Source organism: Gambusia affinis, linkage group LG03, assembly GCF_019740435.1.
Source record: "Gambusia affinis linkage group LG03, SWU_Gaff_1.0, whole genome shotgun sequence".
NCBI lineage: Eukaryota > Metazoa > Chordata > Actinopteri > Cyprinodontiformes > Poeciliidae > Gambusia > Gambusia affinis.
The window spans coordinates 17,880,067-17,896,225 of record NC_057870.1 but is presented as its reverse complement, the minus strand read 5'-3'; the positions used below and the strand labels follow the sequence as shown (position 1 = coordinate 17,896,225).

Here is a 16,159-nt window from a genome sequence, read left to right as displayed (position 1 = left end):
CTCACAGAAATGTCAGGGTTGGAGAGTTCACTCAGGAGTTTCTTCGCCTCAATAACAGCCTGATATAGCCTGAGTGACTGACCATCACTCGCCACAAAGCAAGCACTGGGGGAGTTACAGTACACACCTGATGATGGAAAGAAAGTAAATTAATATCGACTTAATGCTTATATATTAAAGACATTTCATATTTGAACAGTAGTGAACAAAAAAAAATTAAAATTTGATTTCATTTATGAAAATTGTTGCTTTTACAAAAATATTTACACAAATGAGGGTAAATTGGACACAAAAATATTGAAAAGTTACCAACTTGATTCTAATGTTTAAAGATTGATCTCTTATAATCCAGATGGGAACTCAAAATATTCATTAATGAACTGAACACAAACCTAAGAAAGGCTGTGTTTACTAAAAATGTGATCTGTAAGAGAGGTGAGAATCAGATCTCACCTAAGCAGCTGCTGGGAATGAGTGTGGGAAGCCAGGCTACATTAGCAAACGCTGACGCATGGAGGGAATTGATCCTGGCCAGCTCTGAGACCCCGCCTGATAGAGACAGCGGCCCGACCGGGTCCACTCTCCACAGAATCAGCTCGCTGTAGATGGCATTGGGATCTTGGGAAACCCCTCCGAGGGAAACACGGGAGGGTCGTGACCCATGAGAGAAAGACGGGACACCAGTCGAGTAAGCCTCCGCAGGAGCCAAGATGCTGTCTGCCTCTGGCGTCCTCAAGGCGTTGTGGTGTGAGGTGGTGAGGAGGAGAGGAAGCAGCGAGTGACAGGCCAAGTCATTGAGGTGGAAACGGTGACCACAGTAGCGTGATTTGTGAGAGACGCTGAGCACAGTGGAGAAAGCAGAATCCTCTGCAAAACTGACTGCCCACTGATTCAGAGAGCCGTCGTCGTGTTTGGAGATCATGAGGACGTTAGGGGTGAAAATACTCAGTCTGAGGCTGCTGCTGGGAGCAGCTTTCCCAAGATTCCTGTAGCTTATCAGAGCAGACTTGGTTTGAGACAAGGAGCTCCCGGGGGGCCGCTGTCTGCCATGTTGAATAGCCAGATCCACATTCTTGTTGCAGGCATACATGACCACACTGTGGCTGAGGGAGATTGCATCGCCTGTAGGGAACGCAACTGGGATGCGGGACACAAACGACACCTGGGAGAGAAACAAAAGAATTACAGTCTGGAAAATGGAAAACCTGAAGCTTAATTTGAATCATAAGGCAAGAAAATCTGTTTCAACAAGAGGAAAGGTTCGTCCAGAGCTGAAACTGTTTCAGGGACACTGGCAGCTCGGAGATTACACATGGGATCATTAACTTTGATCTTAAAAAAAAAATAAAAATAAAAATGAAAAGACAAAAATTCTTCTCTCCAGCAAAAAGTGGCAAAATGAAAGAAAAAGCCACTCTCGTAATAATGAAGACACAAGGGACACTGGCTGCTTCTTTTGCTTCCTTTTATTTGCTTCATTTATGTTGAAGCGACATAAATTAATACCATTTTCTATCAATAGTATTAATAGAAAAGCCAACTCATTTTAATTTCTGGATAAATAGCCCTAATGTTGATAAACCCTTAATTTATTTAGGTGGTGAATTTTTTCTCTCACAATTGCTAATCTTCCTTATAGGCTTCTTAGTCTCAAAAACAGCAGCATTTAACATATAGAGCCTCGCAGAAGTTTTCAAACCCTTGAATGTTTTTCCCCCACATTCTGTGATGGGGAGACTTTATCAACAGCACATACACAAATCATATACTCTGCAAATCAGCACCTTGTGGAATTGCAATAATAAAAGCCAGTGCTGGAAGAATTCCATTAGAAATCCTACAGTTTGCCACAAGCCACATAGATGGCACAGAAGTTGTGTTCTCAGTTGGATACAACTTAATTTAACTTTCTGACCTATATAACAAATTTAGTGTGCCTCAGAAAATTGGCACTGCACATCACTAAAGTAAAATGGTAGAATAATCATGATGTGGATTTAATTCAAGCGTTTTCTCATCACCTGCTGATAATTTCCAGGCACTTAAACCCAGGCTGCCAAATGATCTGTGGATCATTAGTGAACAAGAAAGTTTGGCTGAAAGTGGCTGTAAATCAAAGGGCTTTGAGTAGATGATATGATTAGAAAAGAGCTGTATAATTTCAGTCCATTTTACCCAAAATATACATCTGGAGCTGATTTAAATCAAAGCATATCCATTTGACAGAAGCTAAATAAAATACCTTTTTTTTATGTCAATATAGTTTCTAATTGAGCACTTTAGTGTGCAACACCAAACATGTCAGACAAACGTTCACTTTGAGCATTTTGGGAAAATAACGTGAAGTTTGTGGTTGAAATTTGACAAAATGTGTAAAAGGTCAAAGAGTATTAATATCTCTGCAAAATGCTGCAAACCTAAGACTCAAAAAACAAACATGTAATGAAACAAAATTAAGAGTTATTTACCTGAGTTTGCCTGAACATGCCTGGCTGGTATTCATCTAACCAGTCGACATGCCAGACCAACAAAGAGCCGTCCAGCGGGTGAATACTGAACAGCATGTCGGCCCCTTTATTCCACTCCTCTAACAAAATGTCCACCTGATGCTCCACAGCTGCTACAGGAAGCTCCCCACCTTCAGGGCCTTGAGGGTCACTTGGTCTGTTCTCTTCTTCGTCTGAGTTTTCGTCATCATCAAGCTCTGAAACTGAATGCAGACATTGGTGAACTAATATCCTCACTGTAACATGCAACATCTTTTACTGATTGGAAATAATTCACTGAACCTTCATTAGAGGATTCGTTCCTCTGTTCCAAACTTCCTCCAAGTTGCTGCAGGAAGACTTCCATGGCTAAAGTGAAGTGAAGCTCTTTGTTGTTGAGCCAGTGGACGGTAAACAGGCCGCCGGGTTCCTCGTCGTCCACCGCACTCAGAGCAGAGATGGAAGGCAGCAGAGGAATGTCTAGAGATTAGAGCGGAAAAACAAATTTTACATTTAACATTTGACAAACACTAAATCTGTCCAAACAGATGGACCATAAAAAGATGCAAATATGGTTTGTGGTTTTCTACAGTTTAACAATTCAAGCATGCAAATAAACTCCTACAGCATTTCTCAGCCTTGAGGCAGAAACAATCTAAAAAATTTTGCCCAGACACGGGTCAAATTCTATTGTTTCACAAAAAACAGGAAAGGAACAAAATGCTCTCAGCTACTCTGAGCTGCCCTCAGCACAGAACTCACTGAGATGGTGAATAAACAGCCAGAAGCAACATAAAAATAAACTTTAGTATGCAGTGAGACATCCATAGATATTGCATCTGACTTATTTGATTGTATTTTATGCAGTCAGAACCTGAGAAATGAGTGATTTAATAACGCAATAAAAAAGAATGTTATTGAAATCTTAATTTGTTGAAGTAATTTAATTAAAAGAAAATAAAAATTATAAATTGGCAATAATTAAACACAGTCTGATATGTTCCAAGTCTTTATTTGGAAAGAGTATTCTGTTGATGATTCTGGCCTACAGAAAACCTAAAATTCAGTGAAAGACAAAAAGGGATTTTTAACACAGATCATCGACTTCCTGAAAAATCTGTCCACTTCCTGTAGTGGCATATGAGCCACTACATACGAGTGGCTAAATATGAGCTCAATATTTGATTGGGACTCAGTTCACATGAATTACAGCATCAGTGCAGGATGGCAGTTTGTATTAAGGAAGTCAAAGTTGCTTTTATTGCATCTCCTAGTTTCTCTGCATTGCTGGATTCCCTCATCCTCCACATTCTTTAGCCTTTTTTTCTAAACAAAATTAAACATTTACTTTTTATTTAAAAGAGACATCTGGAACTCTGAGGAACAGTCCAGTCTTTTTCTTCTCAGTCCAGGTAAGACAGGTGTTTTATTGCAATAATCTCTTCTGGCTCAGGCTCCATGGTACACTGCCAAGTCACCAGTCTTCCCTACAACTGACTGGCAACATCATGGCCAAGAAATAACATTCCTCTATTAAGAACACTGCTTTAAAAAATATTACACAGTACTCAAATTTTCTGAGGAAGTAAATTTAATTACCTGCAAGCCATAATTATCAACAGTAACATAAATAATTATACGACTGTATATTAACTTCCAGGAGATCCTGATTTCAATACTTTTCAACAATGGTCCAACTTTAAATGCCTCACAAAAAACAATAACAAATGAATATTTTGGATTCAAACCTGTGGCTGGGTTAATACTGGCTGCGATATGGAAGTGGCAGAGCGCGTTGGGGTGAGGTGTTCCGCTGTTGCTGCTCCTCCTGTGGTTATGATGTTGGTTCTGATCATGAGGCAGGCAGCCAGTCAGAGACGGCTGAGGAATATCCCGGTAAGACGAGGAATGCCATGATTCCTGAAAACTTAACTGTTAGGAGGAACAACGATAAACAATATTGGTTGAATAAGTTCAAAAGACATAGGCTACACATATATAATTTTTATTTAATGAATAAAGACATATTACATCGTCCTATTTTGCAACTTTTAAATGCATCCCTTCTCTAAAACACCTGAATCAGATTACTGAATTCCCTCACCAGAGGTGCAGAACATTTCTACCATGATTTCACTTTTCCCATTTCTTTTTCAAAGCTCCTTATTTCTCTTAACAGTTACAAATTTACCATATCAGCTGTAATTTCAATATTATCATTGTCAGTGTCTAGAGCAACATACTTCTTGTGAAGACATTCCTGCTGATTTTCCATTGCAGGCGTGTTTCGAAGAGGAGCCAGCAGAGTTGACCGTTTCCCCGTGTGGGCCAAAATGATGGCTGCTATGGTAACCGGAGATGAGGCTGTCACCTGGCAACAGCGTCTCTGCCCACAGCCGGCAGACGCTGTCCTTACAGCAGGTGAGCAGAACATTACACACTGCCCCTCTGTTGGGAAAAAAAGGAAGATGAGAAGAAAGATAACAGCAAGGGAGGAGTTCTGCTATCTGGTTTACTTTGTTTTCCTGCTTAACTTTAACCCATCAGACAACCAGGTGCACAATTGGAGAATTAAAAAAAATATATATTTTTAAGTGCTATGTTTCTTATTTTCTCATACCGTGGCAAGTACGTGCTAGTCTTCCTCCAGGAGAACCCCGTAACGGAGCGAGGATGAGCCAAGTAGATGAAAGAAAAGGTCAGCTCTCCCTGCACACTCACACTGGCGTCTGGAGGAGTAAACAGCTCCGCAACACATGACTTCCACTTGTTTGTGCTGTACCAAACCTTCACTAGACAGTCATCCTGAAAACACCCAGATCAATCAATCTAAGGTTTAGCAATTAAAGTTGAAGCCAATTAACTTTAATAATAGTTTGTAAGTTTACACACGTACCTGTCCTGCAGTAGCAAAGAACTGTCCATCAGGTGAGAACTTTATAAAACTGACTGGAGAGGCAGTCCTTAAGAAAAACAAAACAAAATAAGTTGATTTTGGTTTTTCAAAGGCATAAACTAGCATATGACAAGAATGTAAAAAATAAATCACAAAGTGTACATCAGAATGAAAGCAGCTAAAGGTTATAAACTGTAATAGTAATACCACAATGCAAGCAGTTCTGCAACTAGAGAATTTTTCTGCTCATTTCTTACTTGCTCTGCCAGATGCATCTCCAGGTAGAATTAGAGTCTGGTCTGGTGGGTTTTCTCTGCTTTCCCTTTTCTTCACTTTCATCTGTCCCATCAGCATTGGACCACAACTGAAGGCTACTAGAGCCAGTTAACAGAGTACCACCTGCACACGTAAAGCAGACCCTCTTTCAATACACTTACTATTCCATGTTCATTCTAATCTAAATTTGAATATCATGAAGTAATTGATTTTATTACAGTTCAAAAGGAAAATTGTACATATGGATTCTTTACAAAACAGAATGTGTTTCAAGCATTTATATTCTGCTAAACATGCTGCTTCAATGCTGAAATAATATTTTATGGTCATATTTTGATTTACACCATTGTGAGAAACACTGCTGACATGACTGCTGTATTGAATCAAATCACTGAATCCGTCCACAAAGAGGGTAAGTTAGCTTCCTGATACAAGAAGCTGGCTGTCAAAGGCTGCTATATCCAAGAATATTACTGGAAAGTTTAGTGGAAGGAAAAGTGTGATAGAAAAAGGCGCACAAGCAACAGGGACAAATGTAGCCTTCAGTGCTACAAAGTATTTATTTCAGTTGAAAGTACAGCTATGTACCAGTAAATTGTATTTAAAAAAAACTTTATAAAGATGCTGATATAATTTTCCAGCACCTGCCATGGTGCCAAAGGCAATTTCCTGAGAAACTGAATTTCTTTATTTTTTGCTGTAAACCATAAATATCCAAATTAACAAAAACAAATGCCTGATTCATATCTCTGTTATCAAATCTATATATTAGCCTCATATTTTGAATTAAATTATGGAAACAAAATAAGCTTTTTGATAATATTCAGGTTTATTGAATGTAAGAATATACTAGCTTTTTTTTAGGAAAATATTCTCTCAGTTTTGGTTCCTAATAAAAAAATAAATATCTACAAGCTGCAAATAAGATTTAAATAGTCGATTTAAAATTTTAAAAAAACTTGCCCCAAATTCTAACATTATGACTGATAGATGTGTGAAAGTACCTGTGGGATGCCAAGCCAGGTTTCGTACCATTGACTCTAAAACAAACTGACCAGTCTTCTGCCATTGGCAGCTTAGTTTCTGTACAGAGGATAAGAACAATAAGTGCAGTAAACATAACAAACAGAAAGTGATTAAAATGAGTTCCTTCCCTTTTTTTTAGCTACTTCAGACGTGCAAAAAGCTGAACCACGTCCTGAGAGTCACATGTGATCAAACCACACGTATGATGAAATAAAACCATAATACCTCTGTTGAGGCACGCTTTTCACGGTAACTCTGAGCTACGTGGCTCTGACTGAAGAGATATTCACCCATGATTATGGAACATTGTAAATGGAAATCAAAGAATATCTGTGCATTAATGCACGTTGGAGGAACATTCCTCTGATCAACTTCCAATATCTATCAAATTTAATCTTTTTTTTTTTAAATCATCTGAAGACAAGCTTGAGTGGAAAGGAATAGAAAACATCATGAACTACTTACAGATGATGTGTACTTTTGATCTGGGAGGTGAACTGGCTCAAAGACACAAACAATGCTTCCATAGGAAGCTGCAATCTGTCAGAAAAAGGGAGAGCAATGTGATATTAGACTCTTTTCTGACTGAAACAGAGTGATTAAAATGAAAATACTGTTGAAACCAGAAGTTTATATACCAAATAAAAATACTTTTTCTTCTTACTATTTGAAGTTAAATTAGGCTGAGCATCTCTTGATTTAGGTCAGGTAGGATTATCAAAATTATCTCCGATTGCTTAAAACTACAATTATGCGAGAGAGAATGTATAAGAAATTTATTTACTGCCATCTCCAAGATCAGAACTTTGACATACAGAATGATTACTCTCTCTTTAAACAAGAGAAAGCACAAGTAATTCTGTCATGGCTTTGGAAACCTTTGTTTGGTTAACTGATAGATCTTAGTTAACTGGAGGCACACCTGTGGCCACACCTGGAAAACACTGCTTTCTTGTTTGACACAATAGAAAAGTTTAAAAAAAATCAGTCAAGATATGAGGAAGAGAAATGTGGAGCTGCAAGTCTGGTTCATGCTTGGGGACAATTTCCAGTGTCCTGCATCAACATGGGCTGAAAATTCCCTTAGTGAGGAGGAAGCCATTACTCTAAAAGCAAAGAAAAAACAAAATCGCAGATACCTTTCAAGATGGATACTTTTACCAGTAATATTTTTACATTTTCTGTCAACATAACATCTTTTAATACAAGAACAAGTTGGATTGCTGGTGGACTGACTCAGCGCCCCAACCAGCAGGCTTAGAACATTTTCTGCTTTGTGACAATGTTCAATTATGTAAATATCCAAAATCTCTAATTCGACACATACTAATTTTGCAATGAAAATTTGTAAAATGTAAATGACGTGCTGAAAGCCAGAAACAGAATAAGTGAAGCACTGTCATGTGTGTGATTGTGGATCCTAGGAAGTCTACAAGCGATCATGTGCTAAAGCTCAGTCACACGGGAATCCTTCTAGACAGACAACAGACTGAATAAAGAAAAACGAAAGCTCTTTGTTTAAAGTCATCCATGTTGTTTTAAAATTAAAACATTTAATCACATTCAAGCAGAAAGTCACATGTTGTTCAACTGCAGCATTAAAAGGGCATGAGAAGATTTTTTATAAAGTATATTTCCTGTGTGTTGCTATGTAATAACTTTACTTAGGACTGTTTGTCATTCATTTTCTAGGTTCAATATTAAAATAGCAATATAGTACAAAACTAAAAAAAAAAAAAAAATGATGCTTTTGTAATGACGCTATAGCTGGAACCTATTTTTAAAAGCAGATTTATTTCCACATCTTTGTAATGTTGCTTTAATATTCTACCTTTATGCTGATTTAGATAAATGAGACCTGAACAAAAGCAATTAGGAAAGTTTCTTCTTTAACTATATTGAATAGTTAAAAATAATTTGCAATGCATACAGAGGTCAGTGATGCCAACAAAATGTAGTCTATCATGGATAAAGTGTGAGTACTTTTGAGGATATGTTCTATGGAGTGGGCAGAGGACGGCAAAGGCCAACTGGCAATCCTGCCAATTTTCCTGCATTCCGAAACAGATGCTAGACGACTCTGGGGGCACGTGTGGTTACTGCTGACCCAGGATAATTGGATTAAACATCACGAGCAGAGCAGCAAAAGCATGACTCAGCAGTTTTTATTCATCTGAAATCACATCAGGCTGGTCTGCTGTTTAACCCACTAACCATCCACAATTAAAAGATCCACACTACAGATCATTTATTGCTTAATTTCTTCAGTATAATCTCAGATTTGCCCTTTAAAGTGACAACACCTGAATTACTCAATAAAAAGGAACCGAGAATGCCTTCCAAGAATTAAGGATGGGCCGCTCTGTCACGCTTTGAAGAAATGCAAGGAAACACGATTCTGAGTATGAGCATCTTTATCCAACAACTAGCCTGTATTTAGTAGACCAGGTAAAAGATACCAGTATTTATAGTGAACAATTCAGCACCAGGGCAACAAAAATGTTCATCGAGCTATGACAATCGATCAACACAGACTATATTTTAGGCCTTTATTAGTTTCAGATGAATGAAAACCCAAAAATTCAGTTTCTGTAAAAGATTTCAATAGAAAGGAATGTAAACCCTTTCTACAAATATATATATATATATAAGAATAGTAGTAGAATGTTCAGTGGAAGGAAAAATTGGTAGAAAAATGTGCACAAGCAACAGGGATAATGGCTGTTATGAGATAATTGTGAAACTAAGTTAATAATATTTTAGAATTGGACTGCCGCTGGAGTCAAAGCTACTTTCCACAGTAAAGCCACAACCTCAAATTACTGATCACTTTCACATTATACCACCGTGCATCATTTCACTCCATCACACCAGTTCCACAAGCCCTTATGACTCCCACAAAGTCTATTTCAACCCCTTTCCATGTGGGAGCCAAACAAATGATTGCAAGATGTATGAATCTTGAAATTAAAGGACGATCAACACAATCACTGTTCATCTTCTTCTTGACCAGAAAGATTTAACAACTGCTCGTTGCCTCTCCAGTCAACTACTCTGGTGACTGGAAGAACGGACAAAATTTTTTTACTTTTTTTGAAACAATAACTTCTAAAATCTTACATATACCTCAATGCAGGTAAATGGTGAATACCATATTTCCAATAATTCATTAAATGTGTGGGAAACACTGTAAAATCATACACTACATATGCAAGACAGAATCCTAATACAATCTTAATATAAGATTATATAATATTAGATTCCTGTGACAAATTCTGAATAAAATCAAGCCAACACACAAGTTTAGTAGAGTTATGTGCAGCCCAGTGCAGTGAGGTGTGTTCAAACTTTTCCACGTTAGTAAAAATGAAATGGCAGCTACACAAACGCATGGTACAACACAGAAGAGCCAACTCCTCATGTCCAGATATATCAGTTTATCTACATGTCTAGGACATAGGGGGCTTTTGAGGACAATAGTGCACTTATTGTAGGCACAAAAGAAACATGTGGTTCAAAAGACGAGTGGAGGAAAGAAATCAGAAAAGGAAAACATTTCCCAGAGGAGGTTTTACTCTTTACTTTTCTCCTCAGCAGTTCCACAACTATTCACACATTGAAACATGTGACTGTGACACCTCACATATTGGATTTGATACAGAGACTCCCTGGAGTAAAAACAAGCAAAACTTCTTTCAGGATGGATTAATGACACCTGTCATCTTAACAGCCGTTAGAATGACTGTCCTACAAATAAGTTGAAGGACAGAAACTCTCGAGGCTTGATTAAGAATTTTTGAATGAGGTGAGAAAAGTCTCAGAATAGGTTATTATATTTAAGTATCAAAAACTCATGTAAGCCTCTCTGATTGTCAAAGAAGAAATGCATTTAAGTTAAACTGGCTAAAAAAGATCTGGATGCACCAACTTCAACAAAACAACAAAAAAGCTGAAAAATATTTAGTTTTTCTATATTCAAATCTTCAAACAGAACAGTCGGTCTCATGCAGTTTTGAGCATTTAAATCCAGCTTGGGAAATTGAATACTTTACAGCTAATCAGTGTATTTTTCCCCATCCTCAGTTACTGGAGGAAATGCTAAAGTTAATTAAGTCACCCTTTGATGTTGCCAACAGAAGCATTTATAGCAAACACATGCTGTCAACATGTAAAGCTTCCAACTAATGTGCTGAACTGAAATGATCCAGTTGGCGTATAAAAAAATCCTTTGTCTACAGACATTTAACCCAAATTGGCTTCATCAGATGTATGAACGCTCTGAGACTGATCTTACCAACAAACTCAAAAAAGAACGAAGGAGGGGTAAGGGGAAAGAAAACCTGCCTCTTAGTTCTATTTTTCAACATGAAAGAAATCCTAATTAGAGATGTGAATTGGTGCTAAATAAATGTACTGAATTAGTCTGAGCTCAGTCAAGCACAAGATGACTAGGTATGCATGACCCTGCAACTAACTCTCATTTTAATCATTTATAAATCTGACTAGTAAACTGAAGACTAATTGTCAAAATCTAAAAAGAAACAACATTAAATTTATATATTTTGGAAACTGAAACAAGGAAACATTTCAGTTTTTCCCTAATGGGAAGAAATCTGACAATATTCAATCTGTTTAGTGCTTCAAGTGGATTAAAATAAGTGCCAGAGTCCCATGAAGGTCATACACATAAGTGACAAAAATATATTTTGTCACTTGTTCTTTCACAAAAAGAAAAGAACAAGACCAGTTCTAAATCAACACTAGCTCCAGGGAAGTAGCTGTAAGTTAATCTCGATGAAACAGGATATTTGAGTTTTCACTGTTGACGTAACCCCTTGTGTGAGCAGAGCACACCTGTGTCAGGTCAGTGAACACATATAAAGAAAAATGCAAACTGACGTAAAAAAAATAAATAAATAAATTCTGATACATGAGGTTTAAAATTTGAAAATGCTGCTTATTGGCCAACTCGAAGCACTGAATCTGCTGTAAAAATTTTCAGTCAGTAAAAAGATCTAAAAATTACATCATGTAAATGCTGTCATTGACCAGTCACTAGACACATAACATTTTTCACCAAATGTGCACATTTAATAAATTTATAACTTTCTAAAATAACTGCATATAATTTTTTTTTACATATATCTGTTTCAACAACAAAAACATTGCTTTTTGTACGTCCTTTTAATTCTTACCTGTCCACTTCGTTGTGAGCAGTTGACACAACCGACCTGGATATTCCCATGTTTGGCCCCCGGGATGATCTGCAGCTGCTCAAAATTACTTCCTAAAACCACCACGTCACAACCTGACGCATAAGCCTATCAGAAGATATAGACAGAACAAAAGGAGACGAGGGTAATCAGGGCACTCAAATATACCCAGAGCTGTATGAAGGGTCAGTTGACCTGCATTTGTGGTTGGACACAGGAAAAAATTATCCGTCACTTAGATTTAGTTGGTCTATTTCTGTGGTTCTTGAAAGGAGATTCTCACATGAGCTGTGATTCACAGTGACAGAGCCTCTTACTGATGGGTCTCAGGCCGCTGTTCATTCTCTTACAAATTCAGTACTGTTTGTACACTGTCATTATTCAGCAATATTTACACTCAGATCATCCATAAAAATATCATAACCAAACTGAAAAACATTCCTGGATGCTAAAACTAAAGCCCAACAGGATTATTTTTCTTATTTTTTCCCATAGATTGAAAGTTACATTTGGCTCCCCAACTGATCACTGTAGCACCTCCTCTGAGAATTAGAGCATCTAAATGCTGAAAGGGAAATGTTTCTAGAGCTTGACATATCTTACCGTGAAAGGCACATTGTTGACACTCCCAACAGAGAAGCAATTGTCCCCGGGGTTAACGGCCCCCGTAAGGACTTGATGGAGATTCATGGCCGCTGCTGATCGTCCACGCGTGGTCTTCCCACTGCTCTCCTTTCACAACACGCTCCCACTCCAGGCGAGATTCATGGGAAACCACAGAAGGGATCCACTCATCCTTGCCTATAGCCTGTAAACTCACGCCAGGATTCCTGCAGACCTGCTGTGAGGAAAAGAACACAAGGATGTAAACACAGAATAAATACGTTCAACAACAATCTGGTTTACATAGACATATGAATAAAAATTAATCACACAATGATTTCCTAACATTTTTATCAACACTATTATACAGACTAGACAAAATATAAGCAGCAAAGCAATTAATTACAAAAAAAATAAGACACTCTTGGACTTACAATTTATCTACATCTGTTAAAGATTTACTCTTTTGTACATGTTAATTTTTCCTGAAACGACTTTTACCTCTCAAAATAAAGAGAAGAAAACTTTTAAGTAATCACACAGCTGAACAGTAGCATCAAAGCTTCCCATTTTATTCCATTAATTCAAATGCATATCTCTGACACATGCAATGCTATTAGAGGTTATGATCAAGGGCTATTTTGCTTAAAGTATGCAGCCAGCTTGATTAGTGAGAAAGTGGTGGGCCTGCATATAAACCTGATTGACCAAAGCTGGAGGGATGAAACTAAAGAGCTTCAGAAGGTGATTGAACAAGGTGATGCTGATAGTTGATGCTGTGCAAGAGATAAATTACACAGAGATGAGAACTGTTCATGAGAACAGGCTTCAGTACATACAGTCCCTTCAAAAGCACTCTTAGAACTCTGGGTTGTTTTTTGTTTTTTTTTTACATCACAGCTGCAACTTGGACTATATAACATAAATACACTACAACACATTATAACTCATAATTGTGAGGGGGTGGGGGAATAATAAGATATGTGGTGCATTTGCATTCAGCCCTGGAGTCAAGACTTTGCAGAAATAATTTCTGCTGCAAGTATTTTGTCTTTACCAGCTTTTCACCTCAAGAGCCAGAAATTTTTAGCATTTTCTTCTCTCCACAGCAGCTCCAGCTGAGAACGACTGGGTGTCTGAACAAGCAATTTTCTATGCTTACCAAAGACTCTTAATTGGCACTTTGACTTGGTTATTCCATAGGTGAATATGCTTTGATCTAAATTGTGCGCTATAACCATTGTTGCTCTGGTTGTAGATTTATAGGGTTACTGTGCTGTTAAAAGATCAAATTTAATCTAAATCTCACGTCTTTTAGAGTCTCCAACAAGATTTCTTCAAGGATTCCCCTATATTTAGCTCCATCCATCTTTCTTTTAACTTAACCAGCTTCCATGGTGGCAGCATCCCCATAGCACAGGGGTGGGCAACTCCAGGCCTCAAGGGCCGGTCTCCTGCAACTTTTAGAAGTATCTCTACTTCTACACACCTGAGTCAAATAATGAGGTCATTAGCAGGACTCTGCAGAACTTGACTGCACTTGGGAGGTGATTCAGCTATTGGATTCAAGTGTGTTGAACAATGGAGACATCTAATAGTTGCAGGACACCGGCCCTCCAGGACCAGGATTGCCCACCTGAGATCATCAGCCTTTGATCTCAGGCTGATGAGATCATCAGCCTGATCTCATCAGATCAGCCTGATGAGATCAGCAGGTTGCTGATCTCACCTGCTTCTAATTATTTTCAGTGTTTCATACACTACCTGAACATACAACATTTAAAGCACTTTAAAATAAACCAAGTTTCACAACATACATAATCAAATGACATAAAAAAAAGAAAAACAAACATGTTAAAAACTCAGTCAACTTCTTAAAACAAGGGTGTCAAACTCCAGTCCTCCAGGGCCAGTGTCCTGCAGTTTTTAGATGTGCCACAGGTACAAAACACTGGAATGAAATGGCTTAATTACTTCCTTCTTGTGTAGATAAGTTTTCCAGAGCCTCGCTAATGACCTAATTATTCTATTCAGGTGTGGTGCAGCAGAGGCACACCTAAAAGTTGCAGGGCAGTGGCCCTCCAGAACTGGAGTTTAATACCTGTGTCTTAAAATGTGCCTAAGGCTTTCTAACTACTAAATACTCACCTCTGTTAATGGATTACAAATAACCAAGGCTAAAAAAATGTGAAACTGGTATATGAATGTTCTTCAACAGGTTCAACCTAAAATCAAGTGTTTTATAGATAATAAAACGCTTGAGGTTTGCACACTTAGACTACATAGGGAGGCTTTTGTTTGATAAAATTACTAAAGCAAATATAGGTCAACTTATTAACTGATAATGAAGTAATAAAACAGATTGGACTTTAATTATGATTATTCAGTCTACTGCATGCAGCAGAGACGAAGTCCAGTGCAACAAGAGTATACTGGGTCGAGAAAAAACAACAACAAATAAACAAACTACCAAGCAGGTATAAAAGAGCCAATGAGCTGATCATGCCACGTCAGGATACAGCCTGTTTACCACTTTGGGCTAGAAAAAACTTTGCAAGCTTTCTAGAAACTGACACATATCAGAATACCGAGTACAGAAATAATGTTAATTTGCCACTTTTACTGTAAAAAAAAATGCATGTATTTGTTTATACTTATGCAATGAGCAGCTCTGTAAGCAAGGACACATTTGATAAAATGGAGCAGTGATAATGAAACGAGTTGACTAAAGGCTTCCTGTGTTGTGCCATCTCACGTGATAACGTTTCACAAGCTAACTCATTAAACAGAACAACTAACGCCATACACAACAGTGTCACCAGTCTCCATTTAAAAATGAACAAAAACTATGCAAAAATATCTCCCTGCTTTAAAGAAAACATGCAATCATGTTTTCTTTTTCACTCAGTTATAACATGACGCTAACTTAGCTGTCAAGTTTAGCTCATTACCCACTATTTTAAAGACGCACTGAAATCTAGACATAATGAAAAAATCGCTACGAACCTTTTGTTCTTACTCTCTGTCATAACGCCATAGATGTGAAGTCAGCATTTCTTTCTGTTAGCGGTTGTTTTTGGTGAATGTAGCACCCCGACGTTACGGGTCTCCTCACTTAGCTGTGCTAGCTGCGACTAGCTCGTAAAGCTTTCTCTCTCAGAGAGCTCCAGCGTGTCTAAGGTAGCTCCAGACAACTTATGACACACATTAATTTGTAGACACTATCTGCCTGACAAGACAAGGAGCTGCTTACTTCTCAAACAGCGACAAACGGGGTCACCCTTACTCCAAGGTTAACAAATAAAACGCTCATACAGAGAGGAAGCTTTTCCTTAGGTTGAAGATGTGTCATGATAACGGCTGAGTCGCCGCAATGCATCACGGGCCTTGTAGTTGCGGTGTTGCATCCGGAAAAAAGACGATTCTTGACACGCTGAATTTCCAGCTAAACTTCCTTGAATTTTATTTGAAATTTCATGTGATCTATTAATATAGCTCAAACCCTACGGAAGAGGAGTAGGAGCACTGGAAAAAAGAGAAAATTCAGATTTTTTTCCCTCATTTGCATTAAATTCTGACTTTAACAGTGTAGCTTGACTATTGATTTTTAACTTTATTGCTGGAAGCTAAGAAAATACTTCTTAATCTTTCTCCTTAGC

The 16,159-nt window shown here is 37.9% G+C and overlaps 1 protein-coding gene across 5 annotated transcripts in view; it reads right to left on the bottom strand.

The window, feature by feature from the left end:
* The window catches only part of LOC122827404 (dmX-like protein 1), a 62,377-nt gene extending 46,493 nt beyond the window's left edge, over window positions 1–15,884 (bottom strand). For 2 of the 5 annotated variants that reach the window (XM_044110311.1, XM_044110339.1), the window contains exons 1-14: window positions 15,507–15,883; window positions 12,501–12,738; window positions 11,880–12,005; window positions 7,150–7,224; window positions 6,663–6,741; window positions 5,640–5,781; window positions 5,383–5,449; window positions 5,107–5,291; window positions 4,730–4,934; window positions 4,235–4,418; window positions 2,790–2,966; window positions 2,469–2,710; window positions 454–1,162; window positions 6–127 (exon numbers count right to left, since the gene is read on the bottom strand). In XM_044110311.1, coding sequence (XP_043966246.1) covers window positions 6–127; window positions 454–1,162; window positions 2,469–2,710; window positions 2,790–2,966; window positions 4,235–4,418; window positions 4,730–4,934; window positions 5,107–5,291; window positions 5,383–5,449; window positions 5,640–5,781; window positions 6,663–6,741; window positions 7,150–7,224; window positions 11,880–12,005; window positions 12,501–12,587 — 2,400 coding nt within the window. In that variant the 5' untranslated portion in view covers window positions 12,588–12,738; window positions 15,507–15,883. Of the gene's footprint in view, window positions 1–5; window positions 128–453; window positions 1,163–2,468; window positions 2,711–2,789; window positions 2,967–4,234; window positions 4,419–4,729; window positions 4,935–5,106; window positions 5,292–5,382; window positions 5,450–5,639; window positions 5,782–6,662; window positions 6,742–7,149; window positions 7,225–11,879; window positions 12,006–12,500; window positions 12,739–15,506 lie in introns of all 5 variants that reach the window. The other 3 variants (XR_006370059.1, XM_044110320.1, XM_044110330.1) reach the window with 3 other exon arrangements.
* Between the last annotated feature and the right edge of the window lie 275 nt (window positions 15,885–16,159).